The sequence below is a fragment of the Thrips palmi genome, unplaced genomic scaffold (genome assembly GCF_012932325.1).
Source record: "Thrips palmi isolate BJ-2018 unplaced genomic scaffold, TpBJ-2018v1 HiC_scaffold_10, whole genome shotgun sequence".
NCBI lineage: Eukaryota > Metazoa > Arthropoda > Insecta > Thysanoptera > Thripidae > Thrips > Thrips palmi.
In genome coordinates, this window is record NW_023144621.1 from 13,392,246 (window position 1) to 13,413,841 (window position 21,596).

At 50.7% G+C, this 21,596-nt stretch overlaps 5 protein-coding genes across 6 annotated transcripts in view; all 5 read left to right on the top strand.

Annotated features, from left to right (window-relative positions):
- Window positions 1-9,487, top strand: part of LOC117654385 (protein turtle-like) — a 90,772-nt gene extending 81,285 nt beyond the window's left edge. The window contains exons 5-20 of one of the 2 annotated variants that reach the window (XM_034400987.1): window positions 1,593-1,868; window positions 2,995-3,276; window positions 3,362-3,693; window positions 3,793-3,870; window positions 4,015-4,286; window positions 4,366-4,538; window positions 4,635-4,649; window positions 4,760-4,771; window positions 6,058-6,129; window positions 6,425-6,502; window positions 7,049-7,129; window positions 7,343-7,528; window positions 7,617-7,844; window positions 7,920-8,001; window positions 8,752-8,792; window positions 9,379-9,487. In XM_034400987.1, coding sequence (XP_034256878.1) covers window positions 1,593-1,868; window positions 2,995-3,276; window positions 3,362-3,693; window positions 3,793-3,870; window positions 4,015-4,286; window positions 4,366-4,538; window positions 4,635-4,649; window positions 4,760-4,771; window positions 6,058-6,129; window positions 6,425-6,502; window positions 7,049-7,129; window positions 7,343-7,528; window positions 7,617-7,844; window positions 7,920-8,001; window positions 8,752-8,788 — 2,204 coding nt within the window. In that variant the 3' untranslated portion in view covers window positions 8,789-8,792; window positions 9,379-9,487. The remainder of the gene's footprint in view (window positions 1-1,592; window positions 1,869-2,994; window positions 3,277-3,361; window positions 3,694-3,792; window positions 3,871-4,014; window positions 4,287-4,365; window positions 4,539-4,634; window positions 4,650-4,759; window positions 4,772-6,057; window positions 6,130-6,424; window positions 6,503-7,048; window positions 7,130-7,342; window positions 7,529-7,616; window positions 7,845-7,919; window positions 8,002-8,751; window positions 8,793-9,378) is intronic. The other variant, XM_034400986.1, reaches the window with a different exon arrangement.
- A 1-nt stretch (window position 9,488) lies between these two features.
- Window positions 9,489-10,255, top strand: LOC117639007 (the record flags this gene model as incomplete). Its single annotated transcript, XM_034374304.1, has 1 exon — window positions 9,489-10,255. A coding segment is annotated over exon 1 (459 nt), but the record flags the coding sequence as incomplete, so codon positions are not given.
- Window positions 10,256-10,440: 185 nt separating this feature from the next.
- Window positions 10,441-12,604, top strand: LOC117654389 (protein turtle-like). Its single transcript, XM_034400992.1, has one exon. It carries the CDS (start codon window positions 10,619-10,621, stop codon window positions 11,021-11,023), a length of 405 nt encoding a protein of 134 aa, XP_034256883.1. The 5' UTR covers window positions 10,441-10,618; the 3' UTR covers window positions 11,024-12,604.
- Window positions 12,605-12,939: 335 nt separating this feature from the next.
- LOC117654387 (glutathione S-transferase-like) lies at window positions 12,940-16,053 on the top strand. The gene is made up of 5 exons (XM_034400990.1): window positions 12,940-13,097; window positions 14,420-14,560; window positions 14,651-14,818; window positions 15,177-15,316; window positions 15,719-16,053. The coding sequence occupies exons 2-5, from the start codon at window positions 14,425-14,427 to the stop codon at window positions 15,890-15,892; spliced, it is 618 nt and encodes a 205-aa protein (XP_034256881.1). The 5' UTR covers window positions 12,940-13,097; window positions 14,420-14,424; the 3' UTR covers window positions 15,893-16,053.
- A 328-nt stretch (window positions 16,054-16,381) lies between these two features.
- On the top strand, window positions 16,382-21,504 carry LOC117653027. The gene is given in 8 exon segments (XM_034398369.1): window positions 16,382-16,728; window positions 16,933-17,463; window positions 17,548-17,709; window positions 17,793-17,971; window positions 18,055-18,356; window positions 18,440-18,586; window positions 18,676-18,852; window positions 18,855-21,504. Coding segments are annotated over 8 exon segments (2,841 nt in total). The 5' UTR covers window positions 16,382-16,638; the 3' UTR covers window positions 20,108-21,504.
- The last annotated feature ends 92 nt before the right edge of the window (window positions 21,505-21,596 follow it).

Below are 21,596 nucleotides of genomic sequence, written 5' to 3' on the forward strand. Positions count from 1 at the left end.
ACAGAAATCTTTCGCCCTGCCGATTTTGCCAGAACACGTATCCGGCTCTGTTGAATAGTTGTGTGCATGCCTAGAGACACAATGTGTGTGTGCATGTGTCTTGTTTCGCCTCGGCGCTGTGCTGTTGTTACGCCCATGGCTAGCTAGAAACATTTTACTCGTCCAGTTTTATCATATTAACTCCAAAATTTTAAAATTTTGCACTTGTTGAGTTGAACGAAGTTCCTTAGCTATGACATAAGCTCCTTTTTGGCGGCACGTAGTTTCTTGTTTTGTTTTTTAAACGACTTTTCGCATGCGTTGGCTGTTAGACCCCTCCCAGTGCCCCGACACTCGCTCACTTTGAGTCATGACTACTAGGTCGCCGGCAGCAACTTGTCTCACTCTGTCACTCGTCAGGTAAGACACACACGTGAAACGCCTTCCTATCTGTCTTTCCTCAAAAACACACCCTTTTCATCTGTCTCCATGTTCCTGGCACGTTTCAAGCGCTTCCTTCGGAGACACAAGCGGACGAACTCAGCGAGCCAGTATGAGTTGTTTTTAACAAAGTTGGTTTAACGTACAATTTGTCATCGATTGTATGTGGAACCCATGTTTTTCAGAACAACTGATTTTGGCTGGGCGTTTCTGTACTTCCGTTTAAATCGTCCGGTTCCTCCGCATCCGCCCAATAATTTTTTATGTCCACTTTTGTTTCAAAACTGAAACAGAAATAATTTCGTTTTTATTTCGAATACCTTTTGTGTGCCGAAAGGCAAGGGCAAAACTTGAAAGTCTGACTGTCTGCTTGCTGTGTACTTTGCGTGTCCCTCCTATCCATTCCCGCATGCCTCCCACACACCAAACGTGCAATCAGTCGAGCCCGGCCTGTGGCGACGAGCAAGGCGAGTCTGGCCTGACTGTCTACCTTACCCCAGGGACTCGATGTGCCCGTGTACATCTCGTACGACCACTACCCGCCGCACTACCACGACCATTTCAAGGGCCGCGCGTGGGGCGTGCACAGAGGCTCGCACTACGGCCTGGCCTCGCTTAACCTCACCGCCATCAAGGAGGAAGACCAGGGCTGGTACGAGTGTAAGGTGGTGTTCTTCAACAGATTGCCCAACCAGCACAAGAACGGTACCTGGTACCACCTCGACGTTCACGGTGAGTAATATCCGCGCTCCCTCGGAACCACCGCAACGACCACACGACATCCGACAGTAAACCCGCGAAGCGTGTTTTATATTAATTAGACTAGTACGCTGGTAGAGTTGTAGAACGCAAGACTAATCCATCTCGCATGTCAAGCTAGATTTTTTTTCTGTAACACGCGTACCGTTTGTAGTTTGGGTTTTATTATGTTTGGTGAGTATTTCGTGCTTCGACGGACGAAATTACCCGCTTCTCTGCATTTTGCCTGGAATACGGTTAAAACGTTAACGGTCTAAAAACTACAAGAATTGATTTCCACCTAGTAAGACAGTTAAATTACATTGTCACAGTTATTTAACCTTGATAATTCACTTGAGCAAAATTAACTGGACCGAAATTAACTGGAAAGACGTGGGAGCGTTTGGACTGACTGTTCTGACTGTGTCGCGCAGCCCCTCCGCGGTTCAGCGTCACCCCCGAGGACGTGATCTACGTGAACCTGGGGGATGCCATCATCCTCAACTGCCAGGCCGAGGGCACGCCGGCGCCGGAGATCCTGTGGTACCGGGACGCCAACCCGGTGGACATCTCGGCCACCATCGGCATCTTCAACGACGGCACCGAGCTGCGCATCTCCAACATCCGGCATGAGGACATCGGCGACTACACGTGCATCGCCCGCAACGGCGAGGGCCAGATCAGCCACACGGCCAGAGTCATCATCGCAGGTCAGTTTCGTTCCTTTTTTTTCAAAACCATTCTAAATGGTTTTCCTTTTCGGATTTCGTTTTATTTTTTGAGTGCAGCTTTAAAACGTTACTATGCTCTGCAAACAAAAGTGTGTACATAGTACACTCTTATTTGCAGCATGCTTCCAAGTACACTCTTATTTAAAGCATACTTCCAAGCACACGCTAAAATATGTTAATATCACATAACACTCTATAGAGTGTGCCTGGCATGTACACGCTTAATAAGAGTGTACCTTGCAAGTACACGCTAAAATACACTTGATACGTCCTATCTAAAGGCATGGGTCAGTTTAAATGCATTTGTCAGGTACACTCTTATTAAGCGTGTTCATGCCAGGCACACTCTATTTTAGCGTGTGCTTGGAAGTATGCTATAAATAAGAGTGTGCTTGGAAGCATGCTGTAAATAAGAGTGTACTATGAACACACTTCAGTTTGCAGAGTGGATAATTTTATTCCTCAAACCCTTTTAGATTGTAACAACATTTTACTGCTAAATTTCTTTTTTTTTTAAATTCCGTTATATTTCTTTAGAGTATAGTTTGAAAACTGCACTGATGAGGATTTTTATCTTGCATTCCGTGCTAGACAAAGCTGAGCAGGATTTCTTTTTATTGCGGGTGGCGGTGCCTGAAGTTGCCGCGAGAGGTTTGTCCCGCTCGCGCGCACTGATTCCGAGTCAGCTCGCGGCATGAAAGGGACCGAGTTGTGAGCATTTGTGAGGATGATCGTAATCCGATCCGGCCGCGCAACAGGCTGAGCGTAACTACAGTGGCGCAACGGCGAGGCGGCGACCCACTGTGGGATTCGTGCTGGAATCGCGCGCACGGGCAAAACCGGCCGAGGCGCGCCCGAAAGGCCGGCAGTGCACTCCTTCCGAGACAGTGCTTTTGAGCTCCAGAGTCGCTAAATGGGACTCGAACCAAGCGTGTGACCCCACCATTGGATTGCACTGCGAACGAGGAATCCATCGGTGGGGTCACACGTTCTGTTCAAGTCCTGCTTAGCGACTCTGGAGCTCAAAACGCATGTAGAGTTTCGACCGCGGTCTTCTGGCCCACTGTAGTGACCCGGCGGTTCCGCGGACGCACGCGTGTTGCAGGGGGTGCGGTCATCATGGTGCCGCCGACGAACCAGACCAAGCTGGAGGGCGAGCGCGTCGAGTTCACGTGCGAGGCCAAGGCCATGCCTGGCAACGTGACGGTGCGGTGGTTCCGCGAGGGCGCCCCCGTGCAGGAGGCGCTGGAGAAGCGCGTGGACATCCGGCGCGACGGCTCGCTCATCGTGAACCCCGTGAGCGCGGACGACTCGGGGCTGTACCTGTGCGAGGTGACCAACGGCATCGGGGAGCCGCAGTCGGCGTCGGCGTACCTCAGCGTGGAGTGTGAGTTTTCGTCGGTTTTGGTCGGGGGTCCGGGTTCGGTCCCCACCAATCTGTTTGTTAAAAATGTTTTTGTTGTTTTCGGCAGACCCGGCCAAGGTGACGTTCACGCCGACCGTGCAGTACCTGCCCTTCCGGCTGGGCGGCGTGGTGCAGTGCTACATCAAGGCCAACCCGCCGCTGCAGTACGTGACGTGGACCAAGGAGCGCCGCCTCCTCGAGCCGTACCAGACCAAAGACATCGTCATCATGAACAACGGGTCGCTGCTGTTCACGCGCGTCAACGAGAACCACGGCGGCCGCTACTCGTGCACGCCCTACAACGCGCAGGGCACGCAGGGCTCGTCGGGGCCCATGGAGGTCCTCGTCAGGAAGCCCCCCTTCTTCACCATCGAGCCAGAGGCGCTGTACCAGCGAAAGGTGAGTCCACCAGCAAGAAAAAAAATCGATTTCTCTTTTTTTTTGTTGAAAAAGTGGGTATTTGAACCCGGGACGCTGACTCACTCGGCGTGTTTGCAGATGGGGGACACGGTGGAGATGCCGTGCGAGGCGCAGGAGGCCGAGGACACGCAGAAGCCCAAGATCACCTGGCACAGGGTAGGTAGCGTTGGTGGCCGTAGCCGCGTAGCCCCTGCGGTCGGCGGGGTAGGCCCGCCCGCCACACTCGCCGCCTCGACGGGCGGGCCTACCCGGCGGTCGGCAGGCGGTCGGCAGGTGCTACAGCGCGGTCTCTGCTTGCAGCGCGATGGCAGCCCGCTGCCCAAAGGGCGCGTCCACATCGCGGGCGGCAACATCACCATCGAGAACCTCCGGAGGACGGACTTCGGCTACTACCAGTGCGTGGCCAGCAACGAGGTGGCCACCATCGTGACCACGACGCAGCTGGTGGTGGAGGGCACGCAGCCGCACGCGCCGTACAACCTGTCGGGCAACGCGTCCGAGTTCGCCGTCACGCTCACCTGGCTGCCAGGCTACAGCGGCGGCCCCGACTACAAGCAGGACTACACCATCTGGTGAGCTACACAGCCCGAAAACAACAAAAGTTGCATTCACTTATGAAGAAAAAACTTAATCTATTTTTAAAAAACGCAGGTACCGGGAAGCGAACGTGGCCAACTGGTCGCAGATTCCAGTCACCCCGCCCGGCAGCACCCAGGTCACCATCAACCACCTGACGCCGGGCACCAAGTACGAGTTCCAGGTCATCGGCAAAAACGCCCTGGGTGACGGAATGCTGAGTAAAGTGATCGAAGTGCGAACACTGGGTAAGTGTCTGGCGGACTGCCTTTTGACGTCATCTTGACGGTGGGGGTGTCGTGTTAATGCGTCCTCTTTGCTTTTCCCCTTTATCGCTACGTTAGGAAGCAAACCTGCAGGTAAGTCTCAGTGGAAGGGGGGTGGGGTCTCGCGTGGTTTGTGTCCTCCTTGTTTACTGTAGGGATTGCACCAGTGCTAATTTGTCTCATGTTTTGCAACCCCCCGATAGGAAAACAACCAGGTACTATTCATCGAATCGTTTTTGTAGTCTAACTTTCCCAGCTGCATGGAGTCTGTAGAGGTTTATTATCATTTAAGTTCATTGGCCTTTGCCAAAATAAGGAATGCGTATTTTAACTAAAGTAAATGGATTTAGTTCGTACTTGATTTTCGGCATAGATAGATTCTGGATGTTTTAATCATTTTGATTATTCAAATGAGCTCCAGTTATCGTTCCTCACCTTAAGTCCTTTAAATTTTTGACCAAGTCGCCAGTTGTTATGGCGAGTTGATCCGCAGCTGGGTTTTCTCTCTGTATCCCTCTCCCCTGCATTTTTTCTCTCTGCTTTTCAAGAATGCTTTTCATGGCCCCATTTCAAGCAAAGAACTTTCCTGTCTTGTTTGGCTTCGGTGAAATTGACCATGTCTGCCCTTGCCTTGGGGCTGCCCTGCAAAAAAGCATTTAACGACTGTTCCTTTTCTAATGCACCATGCACCATTTTGGACCACTTAACCTGTGCCCCTTTCCCCAGACCATAAATAAAACGAAGCTCGATGGAACGCCAGATCAACAATTCTCGGAGTGCTGCTATCTTTTGCATTGTGCACGAGCTGCGTTGCATGCGAGTGCGTGTGTTGTTTGTCTCTTGGCAGCCGCAAGCATCGCAAGTCAGATGGCTGCTCCGTGCTCGAGAGTGTTTTGTAGAGCGTAGCGTTGATTCTTGAAGCCGATGACGGTAGAAGCTGTCAAATTGTAACGTTTGGGGGCTTCTGGTGGGAGGTTGTCTCTAGCTGTCTTCCGTTCGACCTAACCCGTTCGGATACCTCTAGAGAGCGTCCACAAACTACGTAGTTTTTGTGAAGGGAGTGTCAATACAACACACCTCAATTCGATTGGGAGATTGAAAAAATGGGGGGAAATCAACGAAGCTAGACCGCGTGGTTCGTGGACGACTTATAGATGGCCCTAGACAGATGTGTACTCAGCTTATACGAGAACGTACTCTGTACTCTGCTTTACTGCTACTTGTTGGCTGAGCCAGTTAGATATCCTACTTGTGGAGTGTACTTCACTGTTCCATGGTTGTTTTAATCGCGAGTTTTATGCTCGTACTTAGAGAAATTCCTTTGGACCTTAACTTTTTGTGTACAATCTTAGAATCTTATCATACATAAATCAAATTAAGTTTAGTTTTTCTTACAAGTGATATGCACTCCGCTTGGTATAAAGTTTCTTTCTTTCACTAATGTATTGCCTCTGGTGTGTTTCTGTCTGTCTCTCTCGCACACTTGGCAAAATGGTGGCAGATGTCGTCCGTCCCCCTCCAAACCCCTCTGAAAAGTCGGAGAAAGATTTCGAGCACTCTCCCGACGATGCCGGTAAGGTTCTTTTCTAAGGGTAATTTGTGAAAGTCGAGTTAGTACCAACATTTTCAGTTAAGCTTTTCTTTTAATTTCACACCGGCATTCGGTAGATTCTTTTTTATGGACACTAGATATAGTTTCTGCGGGTCCAAAGCTTTCCCCATCACGTTTTACCGACCCCCCGTTCGTTTTGTTTTGTCATTGTGTTTGTCCCCATTGCTTGTGTTCTTTTGCCACTTACACGCTTGCCTATTTTTTTCATTTTTTGCCTGCTGCTGTTTTTTTCTTTTTTGTCTTTTTGTGTGTGTAGCTGGAGGCCCGGCGCCAGGAGGCGATCGCCGTGATCGTAGACGTAGCGGACGGAACAGGAGTGTGCCTAAGCCTAAAGGTGGTCTATCATTGAGGTTTGGGGGTGAGAGGAGAGGGAGGGGGGTGTCCGCAACTTCCTGGACAACTGGCCGAGCCTCGTGCATCGGCCTGCGAACGCATCGCGATTTCATGTTACAGTACTCTGAGGGCTCCGAGCACTCCCACGTCCGCCTTTGAGTGCACTTTTTTTCGCTTTTTTTGTCACTTGCATGGCTTTATCGATGATTTTTTTTGTCGGGTCCGCTTTTGAGCGACTGCGACCGATTCCTATTTCGGGTGTCTCTCGTTAGGGATAGCGACCTAAGTGTTGGCTCCCTCTGGTTTCGAGCTGACGGCTACTGTAAATATGTCCTGTAGATTGCACAAATTGCACCACCAAAACTTTCGCTTCCAACTCTCTGTCCTCTTACACTTTACCAAGTGTTTTATACGCTCCCGTATCGACACGAGCCCTCACTAAGATTAATTTGATTTTATTATTTATTAATTTACTTATGATTTGTTATAATTTCGTCGCTTTCAGGCTGCTTTATTATTTTTTGCTTGTGTTTTATTTCCCTTGCAGACGTGATAGACTTTAGTGTTGTTGTCTTTCCGACTGATTCAGCAGGCCTGCCCGCCATCCCGCCTATCCTCAGGCCCAGAGGTATGCTTGAACGTAATACTCTTTAAAAGTGTAACACTGCACTGTGTGCCAGTCTGTCCCGTGTACCCCTCGCTAGAGCCCTCGCTAGCCAGTCTGAGTGGTGACAAGCGCAGGTCCTGCTAACCTCCACAGACCTGATTTTTTAAAAACCGTGAGTGAGTTCGAGTGTGCGTGGCAGAAGGGCCTGACCAAGTCGTGTGTTCGTCGGCGCAGGACCAAAGCCAGGGCCGCCGCGGAACCTCACGGTGACCGAGTACCCCAACGGCTTCCTCATCTCGTGGCAAGCGCCCGTGGAGAAGGCCAACCTGGTCCAGTACTACACCATCAAGTACCGCACGGACGCGCAGTGGAAGACGCTCAACAAGCAGCAGATTCGCTCCGAGGAGACCTCTTTCCTCGGTGAGTGCTCGCGAAAAAAATCCCTGGTAATTTAATCATATGTACAAACTTCTTCTCTCATTTTCGACCTTTTCTTTTCCACTTCCAGTTAAAAATCTTGTGGGTGGCCGCACCTACCATTTCCGAGTGCTCGCCAACTCGGTCAGCAGCTACGAGGCCAGCGACGAGGTCAAGTTCCCCGTGCCCGCGCGCGTCAAGCACAAGGCCATCACCGCCGGAGTAGTTGGCGGCATTTTATTTTTTATTGTTGCAATAATCCTTTCAGTGTGTGCCGTCAAGATTTGCAATAAGCGGAAACGGCGGAAACAGGAGAAAGGTGAGACTGTCGGCGAGTGACCGAGCCCCGCGGAGTTTGAGTCAAGTTATTGATTGTTTTCGCTTCCTGTTGCAGCCTACAATATGGTAGCGTGCCGCATAACAGACTCAAGAAATGGTGGGCAGCCACCCGGGGTCAGCCAAGTGCCTTTGAAAAAGTGAGTCAATTGTTTGAGAGGGGTTGAAGGGTGCAACTATTGTCTTATTCAATCTTTTCTCTCCTACCCTGTTTCCTGGACTGAGATAATTCAAATGTGTATAGTGACCGAAAAAAAATTGCAACTTAAGTATTTGAACCTTGGTCTGAAGATTGGAAAGTAATCCACGCGGCTATACGGTTCCCCTCTTTCTGGTTGCGTTGTCTTGGGGGACCTTACTGACGTAACCCGGTGGCTTTGGGGTTGTTGACCCTCGTAAAAACTTGAGTCTCGTTCCTTCAGGTTGGTGGAAGTGTACTCTTACCGCGCCTACGGCCTGGAGGTGTAACCTCGCCCCTTTAGTACGTAAATCATACCGTGAGCAAGCAGGCTGGTGCCGAACTGTGCCTCTCGGGCCTGTCTCTCTCGCACTCCAACGCGACGCCCCACGAATGCGAGAGCGACAGAGAGAGGGACACTGTTTGAAATGAGCCCGCTAGCCGTTTCAACACGGCGTCGTCGGGTCGATGCCGTGTCTTCGCGAAGCGGTCTCGCTGTCTTTGAGAGGGTGGCGGTGGTCATGGTGGTGGTGGTGGTGGTCATGTAGAGCCGTAGTGGTGGTGGTGGACGTCTAAGGTTCGCCGGATCAAGTTGAGGCACAAGTTGCCGTTGACGACGGTCCCCGCTTGCAGTGTAGCCTTCCTTCTTGTCGCACCTGTTGGATTAATGCGTATCCGTTCCTCTCTGTTTTTGCTTTTCCATCGTCCCCAGGAGGAAAAAAGGTGAAGAGCTTGGAAGCCACTGTTAACGCTGTAACTACTCGTTCTGCACATTCTTGTTCGCTTCTTTGACTTTATCGCTTGGAGCTTTTCATTTCCGCGTTCGTTGGATTTTTCGTTTTCTTTTCCTTTTCAGTTTTGTGTTTGGTTTCTGTTGGTTTTTAGTTTAAAAGCGAAATCTCCACTTAACGTTGTTGTGTGGATATTCAAAAAGTTGTATGGTCTAAATAGTCCATTCTATTATTTTCAATGCATGTATTTACTTCAAATTACATGCCTTATTATTTTTACGTTGGTTTTTGATTGTTGTTTTTTTTTAACGAGTGATTTGTGCCAGAGTTGTTGAAGATTTCTTTATGTTTCTTTTTGTTTCCTTGAAAATTTTGTAGTTTAGTCTTTCACTTTTTTTGGCCTCATGCGTCACTCTTGAGTTCGTATCGTCAGCCGCTGTGTGTTTTAACCCAGCTCGCCAAGGCAGTGGTCTCTGGTTCCCCCTTCACGATCTCCAGTCCCGAAACCCCAGACCGGAAGTCCCACTGCTTGTCCCTCTGCCCGGAGACCGCTGTGATTGGAGGGCGCCTCGCTGTGGCTCGTCGTGACCGTGTTCCGTGTGTTCCAGAAACCGACAAGGCGGAGTACCAGGTTTGACCTCCCTAGTGGACGCGGGCCGCTGGCTGCTGAGCGCGCTGGGGCTGGGCCTCGGCCTGGGCAGCTCGCGGGCGTCGAGCGTGGTGGGCGTGGCGGGCCTGGGCCTCGGACAGGGCCTCGGCGACGTGGACGAGGTCGACGGCCCGGTCCGCGGCCACGACGGCCTGGTCCGCGGCCACGACGGCTTGGCGCGAATCCACCGCGCCCCCGACGGCCGCTTCGTGCTGGGCGCCTCCAACGCCTCGAACCGCAGCAGCGTGAGCAGCTCGAGCGACGACGGCGGCTTCCTGTCGCGGGGCCGCGCCGTGCTGAGCGTGGCGGCGCTCGCGGGGCTGACGGGGCGCGCGTCGTGGCGGCGCCCGCTGGTGCGCTGCCCCTCGCAGCTCAGCATGCGGTCCGACGGGTCGGGCGAGAGCGGCGCGCACCCCAGGCTCACCACCGCCATCGTGCACCCCACGCACGCCCACCACCACTACGCCAACACCGTGGCCGCCATCTACACGCCGCGCACGCCGCGCACGCCGCGCGTCGTGGCCAGCTCGCCCGCCGCCACCACCTCGCCCACGTCGCCCGCCCTGCCCTGGTCGCCCGCGCTCAACTTCAGCGACCTGAGCTCGGTGCGGACGCAGCGGACGCCCCCCAGCTACCAGCAGCTGCGCAGCGTGCACGAGCGCTACGCGCAGGAGCTGCCCTCGCTCACCGCCATCCACGAGCAGCAGCAGCAGCTGTTGCTGCAGCAGATACCGCGGCCCCGGCCCCGGCCGCAGCCCCGGCCGCAGCCCCGGCACGTGTTCCTGCCCATCCCCGCCATGTCGCCCAGGCTCAGGCCGCGGTCGCCGCCGCGCATCCGCATCCCGCCGGCCAGCGCGGCGTGGGGCGAGGGGCCGTCCTCGCGCGCCACCACGGCCACCACGGCCACCACCGCCTCGCCGTGGAACACGCCCACCGCCCACCACCAGCCGCCCGCCCGCGCCCGCCTGCCGCCCAGGCACGTCCGCCACGCGCGCTCCGCGCCCGAGCTGTCCGTCCGCGCGCGGCCCGCCCGCCTCGGCGCCTCCCCCAACGCCAGCGGCCTGGAGACGTCCCCGGAGAGCAGGTCCTCGTCGTCGGGCTTCGGCAGCAAGAACACCAGCTCGCAGCCCAACCAGAGCGGGCTGAGCGCGCTGAGCGTGTCGCCGCCGTACCGGCCGCCGCCCGCGCCGCCGCAGACCATGATGACGGCCTCGACGTCCACCTCGCGGCTGGGCCTGGGGCTGGGCCTGCAGGACTGGATCGGTATCACCGCGGGGCTGCCGCAGCGGCCGTCGCCGTCGTCCTTCCAGGACAAGCAGGGCTGCGACGTGAGCGTGGACGGCCACTACGAGTTCGACACGGTGTTCGTGGGCACGCCCACGCGCGACGACCGCGGCCTCAGCGACTCGGAGACCACCTTCCATGCCACCATGGACGAGGACCAGGACGCCAGCCAGTCCAGCGACTCGCTGGCGCGCCGCTCCAAGCACGACAAGCACTACAACATCGAGGCGCGGGTGCAGGCCATGAAGGAGGAGTTCGCGGCGTTCAGGGAGCGCCAGGCACGCCGGCGACGCAGCCCCCAGCTGGAGAGCGTGTGCTGACCAAAGATCTCAAAACATTGCTGGACTTCTCGCGCCCCTGTGGGGCCCCACGGGGGGCAAAGTAATAAAATAATAATTGTTTTATTTATCTAGGTAACAAAGTTATTTGCGCAATTGAATCAAAATTCGTATAGAGTTGACTATACGGAGCGATAATGCACAGTTTGATACTTTTTCATGTCGATGCTCAGAAACAACGCCTGGACTGACGGACAACTGACGTACTTTGAACGATTTCGGGCCGTGATCCTCGCGGCGTGGTGTTGACGCCCACGTGACGCCCACGTCGCGGTTTGACGCCCTGGCCATCAAGTGCACTGCCATTGTGATGACTGACTGGTAGCTAGCGCTCAAGAGGTACCGACTTAAGTGGAACTAGTTATCAACTAGTTATAAAAGGAACCCTATCATGTAATTATCCAACAATGAATTCTAAATTATGAGTAAAATTGATACTACTAGTTGTTAGTTGATGAATGTGTGTGTGAATGGCTTCGCCTAGTGCGAAGCAACAGACTATGTATTTGTATGCGTTTTATTAAACCCTTCACTGCTATGAGGATCATGCAGCACCTCTGTTCTATTAGATGAACCATTATATGATATTCTAAGGAGCTGAGCTCAAACTAGGAGACTACTTCAAATCAAATGAATTGAACATTTACTCAAATTATGAAGAATATGGTATTTCTTGTTGACAACGTGGGTTTGACTTCTGCCAGCTCACGTAGCAAAACACTAACGCTTAACCTTTTGACGATTTGTGTTCATGCTTTGAACTGTTTTTGGGTGATGTCTGATTTTGTCAAATTGACGACTTCAATGGTTAACTTATTTATTTCCGCACAATGTTTAATTTATATGAACAGTGATCTGTTTACATCTTAATTGTTATGCTCTCATGTATTTACAAGATGTTGGAAATTATATTTATTGGACTTTGTTCTGAAAGTACAAAGAGTCAAAGTACTCAATTATTTTATAGTAGCTTTGTTCAAATTATTATTACTTTTATTATTATTAATTTATTTATTTGTGTACAACAAAGTCCGTAGAGGCTTTCACTATTTTGTTGGTTCCTACCGTTACTCACTTGGTACATTAATGCCTTACTTGCCACGTTGTTTGATACTCAATTAATTGTTTATGCAACCTGTTATGTTTTTCTGCCATTCGTATCTCTACCCCATTTCATTTGTGTGTTGTGTGAATGTGTGTTCATTTGGCTGAGGGTACCCATGTCAATGACTATGCTAAATGTCCTACCATCTGTCTTAATTACATTTCCTGATATACTTGGCTGAGCATACCCATGCCAATACCGGGTCTGTATTAATCAAGTCACGATCTTTTTTTTTATATTTTACCTCGTGGCTTAACAAAATTTGTATATAAGATTTAGATATAGGTAAGTCCCTGTTATGATCGTTGAGGAAGATATCCTCAGATGCTGCAATATTACAGATATATTCTAAATTTTTTAAAATCAAACACAAATATAGGTCTGCAAGTAATGTATGTTCTTAAACTTGTGTAAATATATAATAAAAATGCAACACAATTTAGTACTTTATAAATACACATCTCTCGTTTTTACTGCGCCTCCTTTGCCGTTCGACCACACACACCACACGTAGCCGGTTTACCCGGCAATTATAGACCACACCTCTCAATCGAGGTGGCAACACACCAGATAAGATAAGGGCGATGCCCTGTGGGAGGGCGTGCTGCAGGGACACAACCTACACTGATGTCATTTCTCGATGACTAGCTGAAACACCATTCTCTGCGCTGCAAAATCGGAATTCCCTGGGAATTTCACTCAAATACTGCGATCGGCATGGTCTCTGCAGTCGTGGGGTAGCGCCGGAGGCTCCAGCAGGGCTCCGGCCCTGTCGGCGGGGAGTATCGCCGCGGCCCGGAGCATCGCGGCATCGCGTTTCGGAAACAGCCCGCCAGGTCGCTGTGTCCGCTCCGAGGTGTGGTGGGGGATATAAACTCCCAGAGCGGTCGTGACAGCCTCAGTCGTCAAGCAGCGCCTTCGCCGAGCCGAACCCAGCCCAGCACGCACTCGGTGAGCATCTCCGCGACCGTGACTCACAGAACTCGCCGGTGGGTCAGCGCGACGCGGAAGGGCCGTTTTGCAGTGTCATCGTCGTCACCCTGGCTAGTGTCGTCAGATTGGGCAATGCGTGGCAATGCGCGCAGGGGTGTGTTTGTGGTGTCGCGTAGCCAAGCGGAGCGGGTGGTTGTCGGTGGCGCTGCCCTCGTTGCCCGAGCGCGCCCGCCCTGTTGCTCTAGTGCGTGACCCAGGGGATGTGCCTTCCGGGGTTCCGGCCATCGCGGCCGTCGCGGCTCGGACGAGGCGGCCCGAGATGTGGGCGGCGCCGCGCGCGCAGGGTTCCTCGGTTTCCAGGTTAGGTCCGGGTTTCAAGTTCGGGTTTCGATCGCGGCCCGGGGCTGGCCCTTATCTCCGCGTATCTCACGCGGGGCGCGGGGCGCAGGGAAGGCACTGGCGGGATGTCGGCCCACCAGTCCTGCCTGGCCGTGCCTGGCCCTGGCCGGGCCTGGCCGGACAAGCCGGGCCCACGAGGTGGTTAGCGTGGTCATAGGAAGTCCGTTCCAGCGGGCCGAGGCCCCTGGGCCCCCCTGGGCCCCCCCCTGGGCTCCCCAGGCGTGTTGGGCCCGTTTCTGGGGCCGTTTTTAGCCGACTGGTCATGGGGTCGATACCGGGCCAGGCCGGGGCTGCCGGGGCCGGGAAGGGAAGGGCCCTGCCGCCGCTGCCGCCCTGCAGGCTTTGACAGCCGCGCGGCGCTGCGCGGTGCTGCGCGGTGTGAACGCGAACGCGGCGTTGCGCGCCCGACGCCCCGAAATTGGACCGCCCTCCCTCAAGGTCACGCGGTGGGCCCGGGAAACGCGGTCGGAGCACAGTGGGCCAGATGACCGGTGGAGGCGGCCAATAGTCTAGACGCGTTTGGAGCTCCAGAGTCGCTGAACAGGACTCGAACCGAACGTGTGACCCCACCAATGGATTTCTCGTTCTGAGAGCAATCCATTGGTGGGGTCACACGTTCGGTTCGAGTCCCATTTGACGACTCTGGAGCCCAGAATGCGTCGGCGATTTTTGACCGCCTCCACCGGTCCTCTGGCCCACTGTGGGGCGAGTTCGTTATTTTGGCGCCGCGCCGCGCCACACCGAGCGCGCGAACTCCACAGACACAATCAGTCCGCGGATTGCCCGGACTTTTCCTGACCGAAAATAACTTTGTGCAACTCTTGTTTCCCTGGCCGTGGGCGCCGTGGGGCGATGACGTCATCCTCTCGCAGTGACTGGCGGAATCGCCGTCATCATTTCGACCATTCTAACGATGCTAATGGCGGCTTGTCTCCTTGCAGTAACCATGGCCCCCGCCTACAAGCTCATCTACTTCCCTGTGCGCGGACGCGCCGAGCACCTGCGTCTCATGTTCGTGTACGCCAAGGTGGCCTACGAGGACGTCAAGATCTCCAAGGAGGAGTGGGAGAAGCTCAAGCCTTGTATGTTGACAGCATAGCCAAAACAAACAACTTGAAAAGAAAGTTAGGGCTGCTGTTTGAACCCGGGACCTTTTGTTTTCTTTTTTGCAGCGACGCCCTGGGGCCAGCTCCCCGTGCTGGAGATCGATGGCGTGATGGTGGAGCAGTCCATCCCCCTGGCCCGCTACCTCGCCAAGCAGTTCAAGCTGGACGGCAAGGACGACCTGGAGCGCCTGCAGGCTGACGTGTTCGTCGCGCACCTCGACGACCTCAAGAACCGTGAGTGTAGCCAGCGTGTAGTTAGATTCCGCTGCCCGCACTCGTGGAGGGTGCCACAGTGGGCCAGAAGACCGGTGGAGGCGGCCAAAGCTCTAGAGACGCATGGGACTCGAACCAAACGTGTGACCCCACCAATGCTCTCCGAACGAGGAATCCATTGGGTAGGGCTACGCGCTCGGTTGCCTGTTTAGTGACTCTGAACCTCAAAACGCGTCCAGAGTTTTGGCCGCCTCCACCGTCCCACTGTAGGCCGCCTGCAAGTCCACGGTAGGCCACCCGCCGACGCGTCTGGCGAGCTGGTGGCCTACTCGCCGGGCCTTCTCGCGGCTTTGCTTGACTGTGGGTCTCGCTGTTTCAGAGTTCGGCACCCTCCTCAGGGAACAGGACCCCGACAAGAAGAAGGAGATCCTGAAGAACCTCCAGAAGGACGTGTTCCCGGCCTTCTTCGAGAAGCTGGAGAAGCGCGTCGCCAAGAACGGCTTCTCCGTCAGCAACTCGGTACGCCTGGAGCCCTGTCGGTCGCAGTGGGCCAGAAGACTGGCGCGGGCGGCCAAAACTCCAGACGCGTTTTGAGCTCCAGAGTCGCCAAACGGGACTAGAACCGAGCGTGTGACCCCACCAATGGACTCCTCGTTCGGAGAGCAATCCATTTTTGGGGTCACCTGTTCGGTTCGAGTCCCATTTAGCGATTCTGGAGCTCAAAACGCGTCTAGAGTTTTGGCCGCGTGCGTCGGTCTTCTGGCCCACTGTGCCGCATCTTCTCGCCGCGGCGCTAACCCGCGCTCGAGAGACTCGCATGGAGAAACTCGGCGCGTGGGGTATTGCCGGGTCGAGGCTTTTCCCCCCTGTGTTATTACTATCGCTGTGCATCGATTTTAACTTTCCACTCCTTGTTTTCAGATTTTGTGGAGCGACATTCTTCTCTCTGCTCTCCTGGAGGCCTTGATGATCAAGAACATCCTGGGCGACGACTTCGCCACTAAGTACCCCAACTTGGTCAGGGTCAAGGACACCGTCTTCAACACCCCCGACGTGAAGGCTTACCTTGCCAAGAGGCCCCACACCGAAATTTAAATCGTGGAATAGCAGTAGTTTCAATTATTTTATTATTTGTCAAATTTCATCCTTCATTCTTCATCACATCTTTGTTAAGAAAAGTATATAATAGTTCACTGTTATTTTGTAATGGTTGGAGTTACTTGAAATATACTGAAAGGTCACCTCCATAGAACAAACTGGCTCTTGTATTTTGTGTTCTCCCCCTTTTTCTCGCCATCTCATACAAATCCTCGGAAAAATTGCAATAGAAAAAATAAAATGATGTGCCTCACCTCAGACGGCAAACCAACAAACCAATCAAAATCTGGCTCAGGTATTGGCATTTAAAAGGTAACCGAAGGAGAGGTCAGTGACAAGGGGTAGATTTCTGCAAGCCAAGGCCCGAAGGGACCGAAGGGGGCATGCGGAGATGCTGTGGGCGGGTAGGGTGAGGTAGTGGGCCCACTAGGGTGAGGGCAGGGTGAGGGGTCGAGGAGGCGGGGGCGGGGACCGGGAGGAGAAGGGGGGAGAGAGGGACACACTAACACCAAAGCAGAGCAGACCGCTGGCACTGTACTCGCGGCGCAAATTGTGCGCCAAGTAATTTATGAACTGAATCTGTGATGCTGTTATCTAGTGCATTGGTGGTGTTATTTTTCCTGTGAATAGTCCTTGAGTGTTGTCTGCGATATAAGCAGGCATCCAAAACAAAACACCCAACTCGACCTGAACCAACGGTTTGGGTGCCTATTTTGCTGCTTTCCAAGGAAGATCCCAGGAAAATGTCTCGAACTGCAGAAGAGCAGCTGCTCTTGGAGGAGCGTATCCAGGCAATGAAGCGGAAAAATGAGGAACTGCGGAGAAGACATATGGTAAACTAAATTTTGGGACAAGTTGAGGTTATAGCCGCCACCAATGCTCTTTGCACTCACCTACTTGCCTTTCTCTCTCCGGGAAAGGCGTCATGTTTTACTTGTGACGTGCTTTGCTCCTTATGAGACGACTGTCTCTAAATGTTGTGCTGTTAAAATTTTTGCCTCACTTGTTTTTATTATCCTTTCATTCATTGCTTGCAGGAAGTAGAAGCTGACAAACAGTCCGCAGCGAAGCAGAATGCTCTTGTCAAGATGAATGTCCCTCATGATGATGATTGGGTGCCTGGAAGGGTTGTTGATAACCCTCGTCAAGATCGTCCTCAGCAGGACAATGACCCATCATCCCCATCGGCTCAAGACCGTAGTGATGAGAGAAGCCAGTGGCCTGATCAACGCCGCAACCGCCAGTTTGAAGAAGGATCCCCACACCCTAAGCATAACTCGCAGAACTTCTCTGGAAGACGTGATTACCAAGGCAATCGTCAGAGGTCTGATGGAGATTGGTCCTCTGGCAATGAAAATCGTCGTTCTGGGGATTGGCCTAATCGCTCCAATGATGGAGGAAGGCCAAGGGAGTGGGGCACGCAGGGCAGCCGGGGATATAGGAACAGTGCTGCTTCAGGCTCTGGGGATGGCTCCAAGAACTACCCCACAACCTTCACTTCAAAAGTGTTCAAGAACAGTTCCATGGACCCTGATCGAGGAAAGCGCCCTGGTTATAGACTAGCTGAGGTACGGAGCCATTTAGCCTAGTCTTGAAATAGGTTTCAACATTCAAGCGTTCTTTGTCTAAAACCCTGTTTTTCGTTTTATTAGGGCGATGGACCTCCACCAGATCCGTCCTACTCATTCCTAGGAGATTCTATGCGGGATTCCCCGGAGTCAGGCGGGGGAGACAAGCGAAGGGGAGCTCCAAAGCGGGGCTTCCCAAGATCACGAGGGAGAGGAGGTCAATCCTGGAACCACAGAGGCTTCCATGTAAGTTATTTTTATTTTTGTTGTTGTGTAATATGTTAGTACAGTTTTCCAACTTGTATTTATTTATTTGGGGCTGATTGCAGGATTCAGCAAATGGTGACTTTGAGGACCGTACTGAAACCCAACCTAGGAATCAAGATGATCCCAAGCAAGATGCATGGCGGCGTGAGCGAAGCAAAATTGATCAAGAGCGTATTAACCGTCAAAAAACCTCTGATGGGAATTGGAGTAGAGAGTGGGACAACAATAAGGTTTTGCAAGAGTGAGTGTATATTGGCGTTTTATCTTATCTTATCAGAAAAAAAATGTATCACTTAATTTGCTGACAATGTCTTATAATTGCAGGGGTAGTGACAGGCCTCATCGCTGGAGAAGAGGAAATCAAAATCAAAATTATGGTTATAGTCAACCACGAAGAGGTTTTCATGACAATAGTAATAATGGTCCAAACCAGAGCTACGGGCCCAGGGGTGATACTTCCACAGTTGTGGAGAAAGCTGACGGCACAGATTCCTCTCCAAGGCCTCCATTTGGTCGAAGAGGACGCTTCACACATCAGCAAAGGTTCAAGGATAACACTAGGTTCAGCAACGGGTCTGCTCAGCAAGCTATCCCTAATGAGCCAAACATTTCTAAAGAAGCCAGTGGTAAGTTTCATTTTAGGTGCATTCTACATTTTAATGAAGTTTCTGTGACTATGAATCAAAAAATTCCCTTTTCCTTCCCTTAGATGCGGCCCTCATTGAATCCAATGTCACATCAGTGGAAAAGCTTCAAGTATCTCTGGTCTCTGACGCATCAAGTGGTCAGATGAGACGTAGTGTTGAAGGTCAAGGAGGCAGCCTCCGTGTCAGTAAAGATGATGAATCTTCCGACAGTAAGTTGACTTTGGCAGAAACTTTGTAGTTATCCTTAAAACATTAATTTTTCTTAACATTTTCCCTTTATTCTTCTTAATTTTTAAAGGTAAAACAGTGGACCAAAAGCGTCAGCATAAAAGAGTGAAAAAAGGAAAGCGTAACAGAGTTTTCTCATCAACAAGCACTGGCACGACGGGTACTGCAGAGGACGACAACCAGTCTTGGGAAGACTTGTCCTCCGATGAGGAGGCTGTATCTGTTCTTGCTGAACTTGAAAAAGTTCCTGCAGCGACATGGCAAAATGTGTTGATGTCTCCTCAGGCCCTGAATCACTGGACCCTGTTCCTGCTCCAGGGAAAGAGGATGAGTTCCTTTGGGATGATTTTCATCCTGCCGGCTTCCAGGACAATGAGAATGTCACTCTGCATTTGACGGCGGAGGCAGCTTATCAAGCTCTGCTGGATGGGAAGGCCAAAGAGATTGCAGCGGGTGCAGAGTGTCCGGATGGTGAGGCCAACATTTCTCCGCAACCTCCTCAAGTGTCATTTAGGCTTGACACGGCATGCCTGGAGGATAGCGGTGATGAGTTAGAAGGGGCCAAGCTGGATCCCCTCCTTGTTACCACTCAGATTGTGCAGGCTGAAGTGGACTGTATGTCTTTGTCTTCCCTCCCCCCTGATACATCATTACCCGAGGAAGTCTCCCAATTCATCAAAACGATTCGAGAGGAAGATGGCAACAAAGTGACTGAAGCTGAAGGTGTAGTCAAACAAACTGGTGATGTATCTGCAGAGGAACTGTCAGGCCCAGTTTCAATTTTGGATGTACCTCAGAAGGAAAAGCCTGCAAATGAGCTTTGTCTAGCAGACAAGCTAAGGATGGAGGAAGCAGGTTCTATCCAGCATGTTTCTGAAAAATCTGAAGAAGGAGTGCCTCACAGTGGAGCTGCATCAATGTCAGAATTAGAAGCTGATGCTAATCTCAGGGAGCAAGATCTTGAACAGGAACCAGAAAAGAAGGATGATTTCAAGCAGGATGTAGGGGAAAAGGAGGACCCTCAAGAAAAGAAAAATGATCTTAAGCAGGAACCAGAAACAAAGGATAAAGCACAAGAGGTGGAGGAAAAGGAAGGTCCAAACGCAGTTCTTGAAAAGACAGAAAATGTTCAAGACCCCATTCTTGCCGGTGTTCCCGCTGGCATTGAGTCATCCAAGGAAACTGCTGTAAGTGAGCTAACAACTAAAATGGAGTCTGAGGAATGTGTCAAAGAAGCATCTGCTCTGATGAATGATGTTGAAAATGTATCTGAGAATAGGTCAAATACTGTATCTGACAACAAGGAAAATGGTGATGCAAGTGATATTGCAAATAAGTCCTCCATTGTTTCTGATGAAGCAACTCTCTCTGCCAAAGAGAAATCCGAAAGCAATAAATCGTCATCTCCTATAAATTCTTCTGAAAAAGTGCCTGTTGGCCAAGAGTGTGACAGTCAAGATGTGAAAAGTGAAGAATCCGTAGAACAAAATACTAGTTCGTAATGTTTCTTTGATGAATTTTGCTTTTTTACAAAAAGCCTGTATCATCTGAATGAAATGGAATTTCTATATTGAAACAGTTGCATCACGGCATAAGCAGCTAAATCAAATTTAGTTGTGATGTTATTTGTTATCATGTTCCTTGTGCGTTTAATTTGTATTCAGTAAGTATCATTTTACTTACTTGTTTCAATTTTTAGAATTTATGAAATTTTATTATGATGCATATACTTATATCATATGCATATGACTCTGATGTTGTGTAATGAGTATTTTTTTGTTTTGTTTTATTTCACCCAAATGCAGCAGTCTCACTGTTAATAACCATTCTATGTTGAATCATTTGTTTCCTTTCAAACAATGGAACAAAGACAATAGCTAGTGGTACTACTTTTATTGTGTTTTATCAAGATTAACTTATTTTGTAGTTTTAAACAATAAGCTTATGCACTATATGTGCCAAAATGATTGCATGTTATGCAATTACAGCACCTGTTGAAAATAATGAACTGATATCAAATTCAAGTAGAGGAAATCTTGGCAGTGTTGGAAAAGTGTGGTCATGCTGATGAATTTGTCATTCCCGTCCTATTGTCTTGGCTGTGATCAGTGATTTGTATGTCTATTGATTGCAAAAGATCAATTCAAAGATTAAGCTTTTGCATAATTGACAGGGAACCGCTAGGTATCATCAATTTTATCTATCTAAAAGGTTTTCTGTTCAATGCCAAATTGCTAAATTTTTCCCTAATAGGTATTGAGAATCTATATTGTTTTGTCCGTTCGTCTCTTGAAATTTAACGATGTGTCTTAAATACTTCCATTGAACAACATTCAAAGAACATGTCTTTTACTGTGTATCGTATTGACTTCACTCTCATCTTATTGCTAGGTGTTCTTGAACCTCTATCCATAGCCCTTTTCCATATTGGAGACTTACAATTTCATATCTTACAAAGTGAAGTTCTCAGTATTCTGAATACTTCAACTGTGACTGCTCTTTTTTATGCATTGATAAGCTGTGTTTCCCTGTCCATTTCTGGATTTTTTGTGCTTAATCCTCAAGTCTTGCCTCAGAATTATAGATAAGAGAGACAGTTTTCATTGAAATTGAAAATAGTTGTGACTTAATTTGTCAACAAAAAGAGTGCAATTTCTAATATGCTCATGCTAACCATGTCAACTATCTGTGTGTTTGGGTGGGTGGGTGATTGATTGTAACATTTCTTTTTACATTGAGAGTACCATTATTTTATCTCTCAACTGTAATTTTGGTCTTGCTTCTTCAAATGTACCAAAAACATAATAAATTGAGTCTGTGATTACTGGCTAGGCTTTTAAGGAAACAAAAAGGAACATTGTCTCTCTAATTTGAAAAGAAATACTACCTGTACATGCTACAAAAATATGTTGACTTTTTCTCTTTTCCTTCTCCTTACTGAAGAAATGTTGAACTACTAACACTAAAAAAATTAAATAACCAAACCAAACA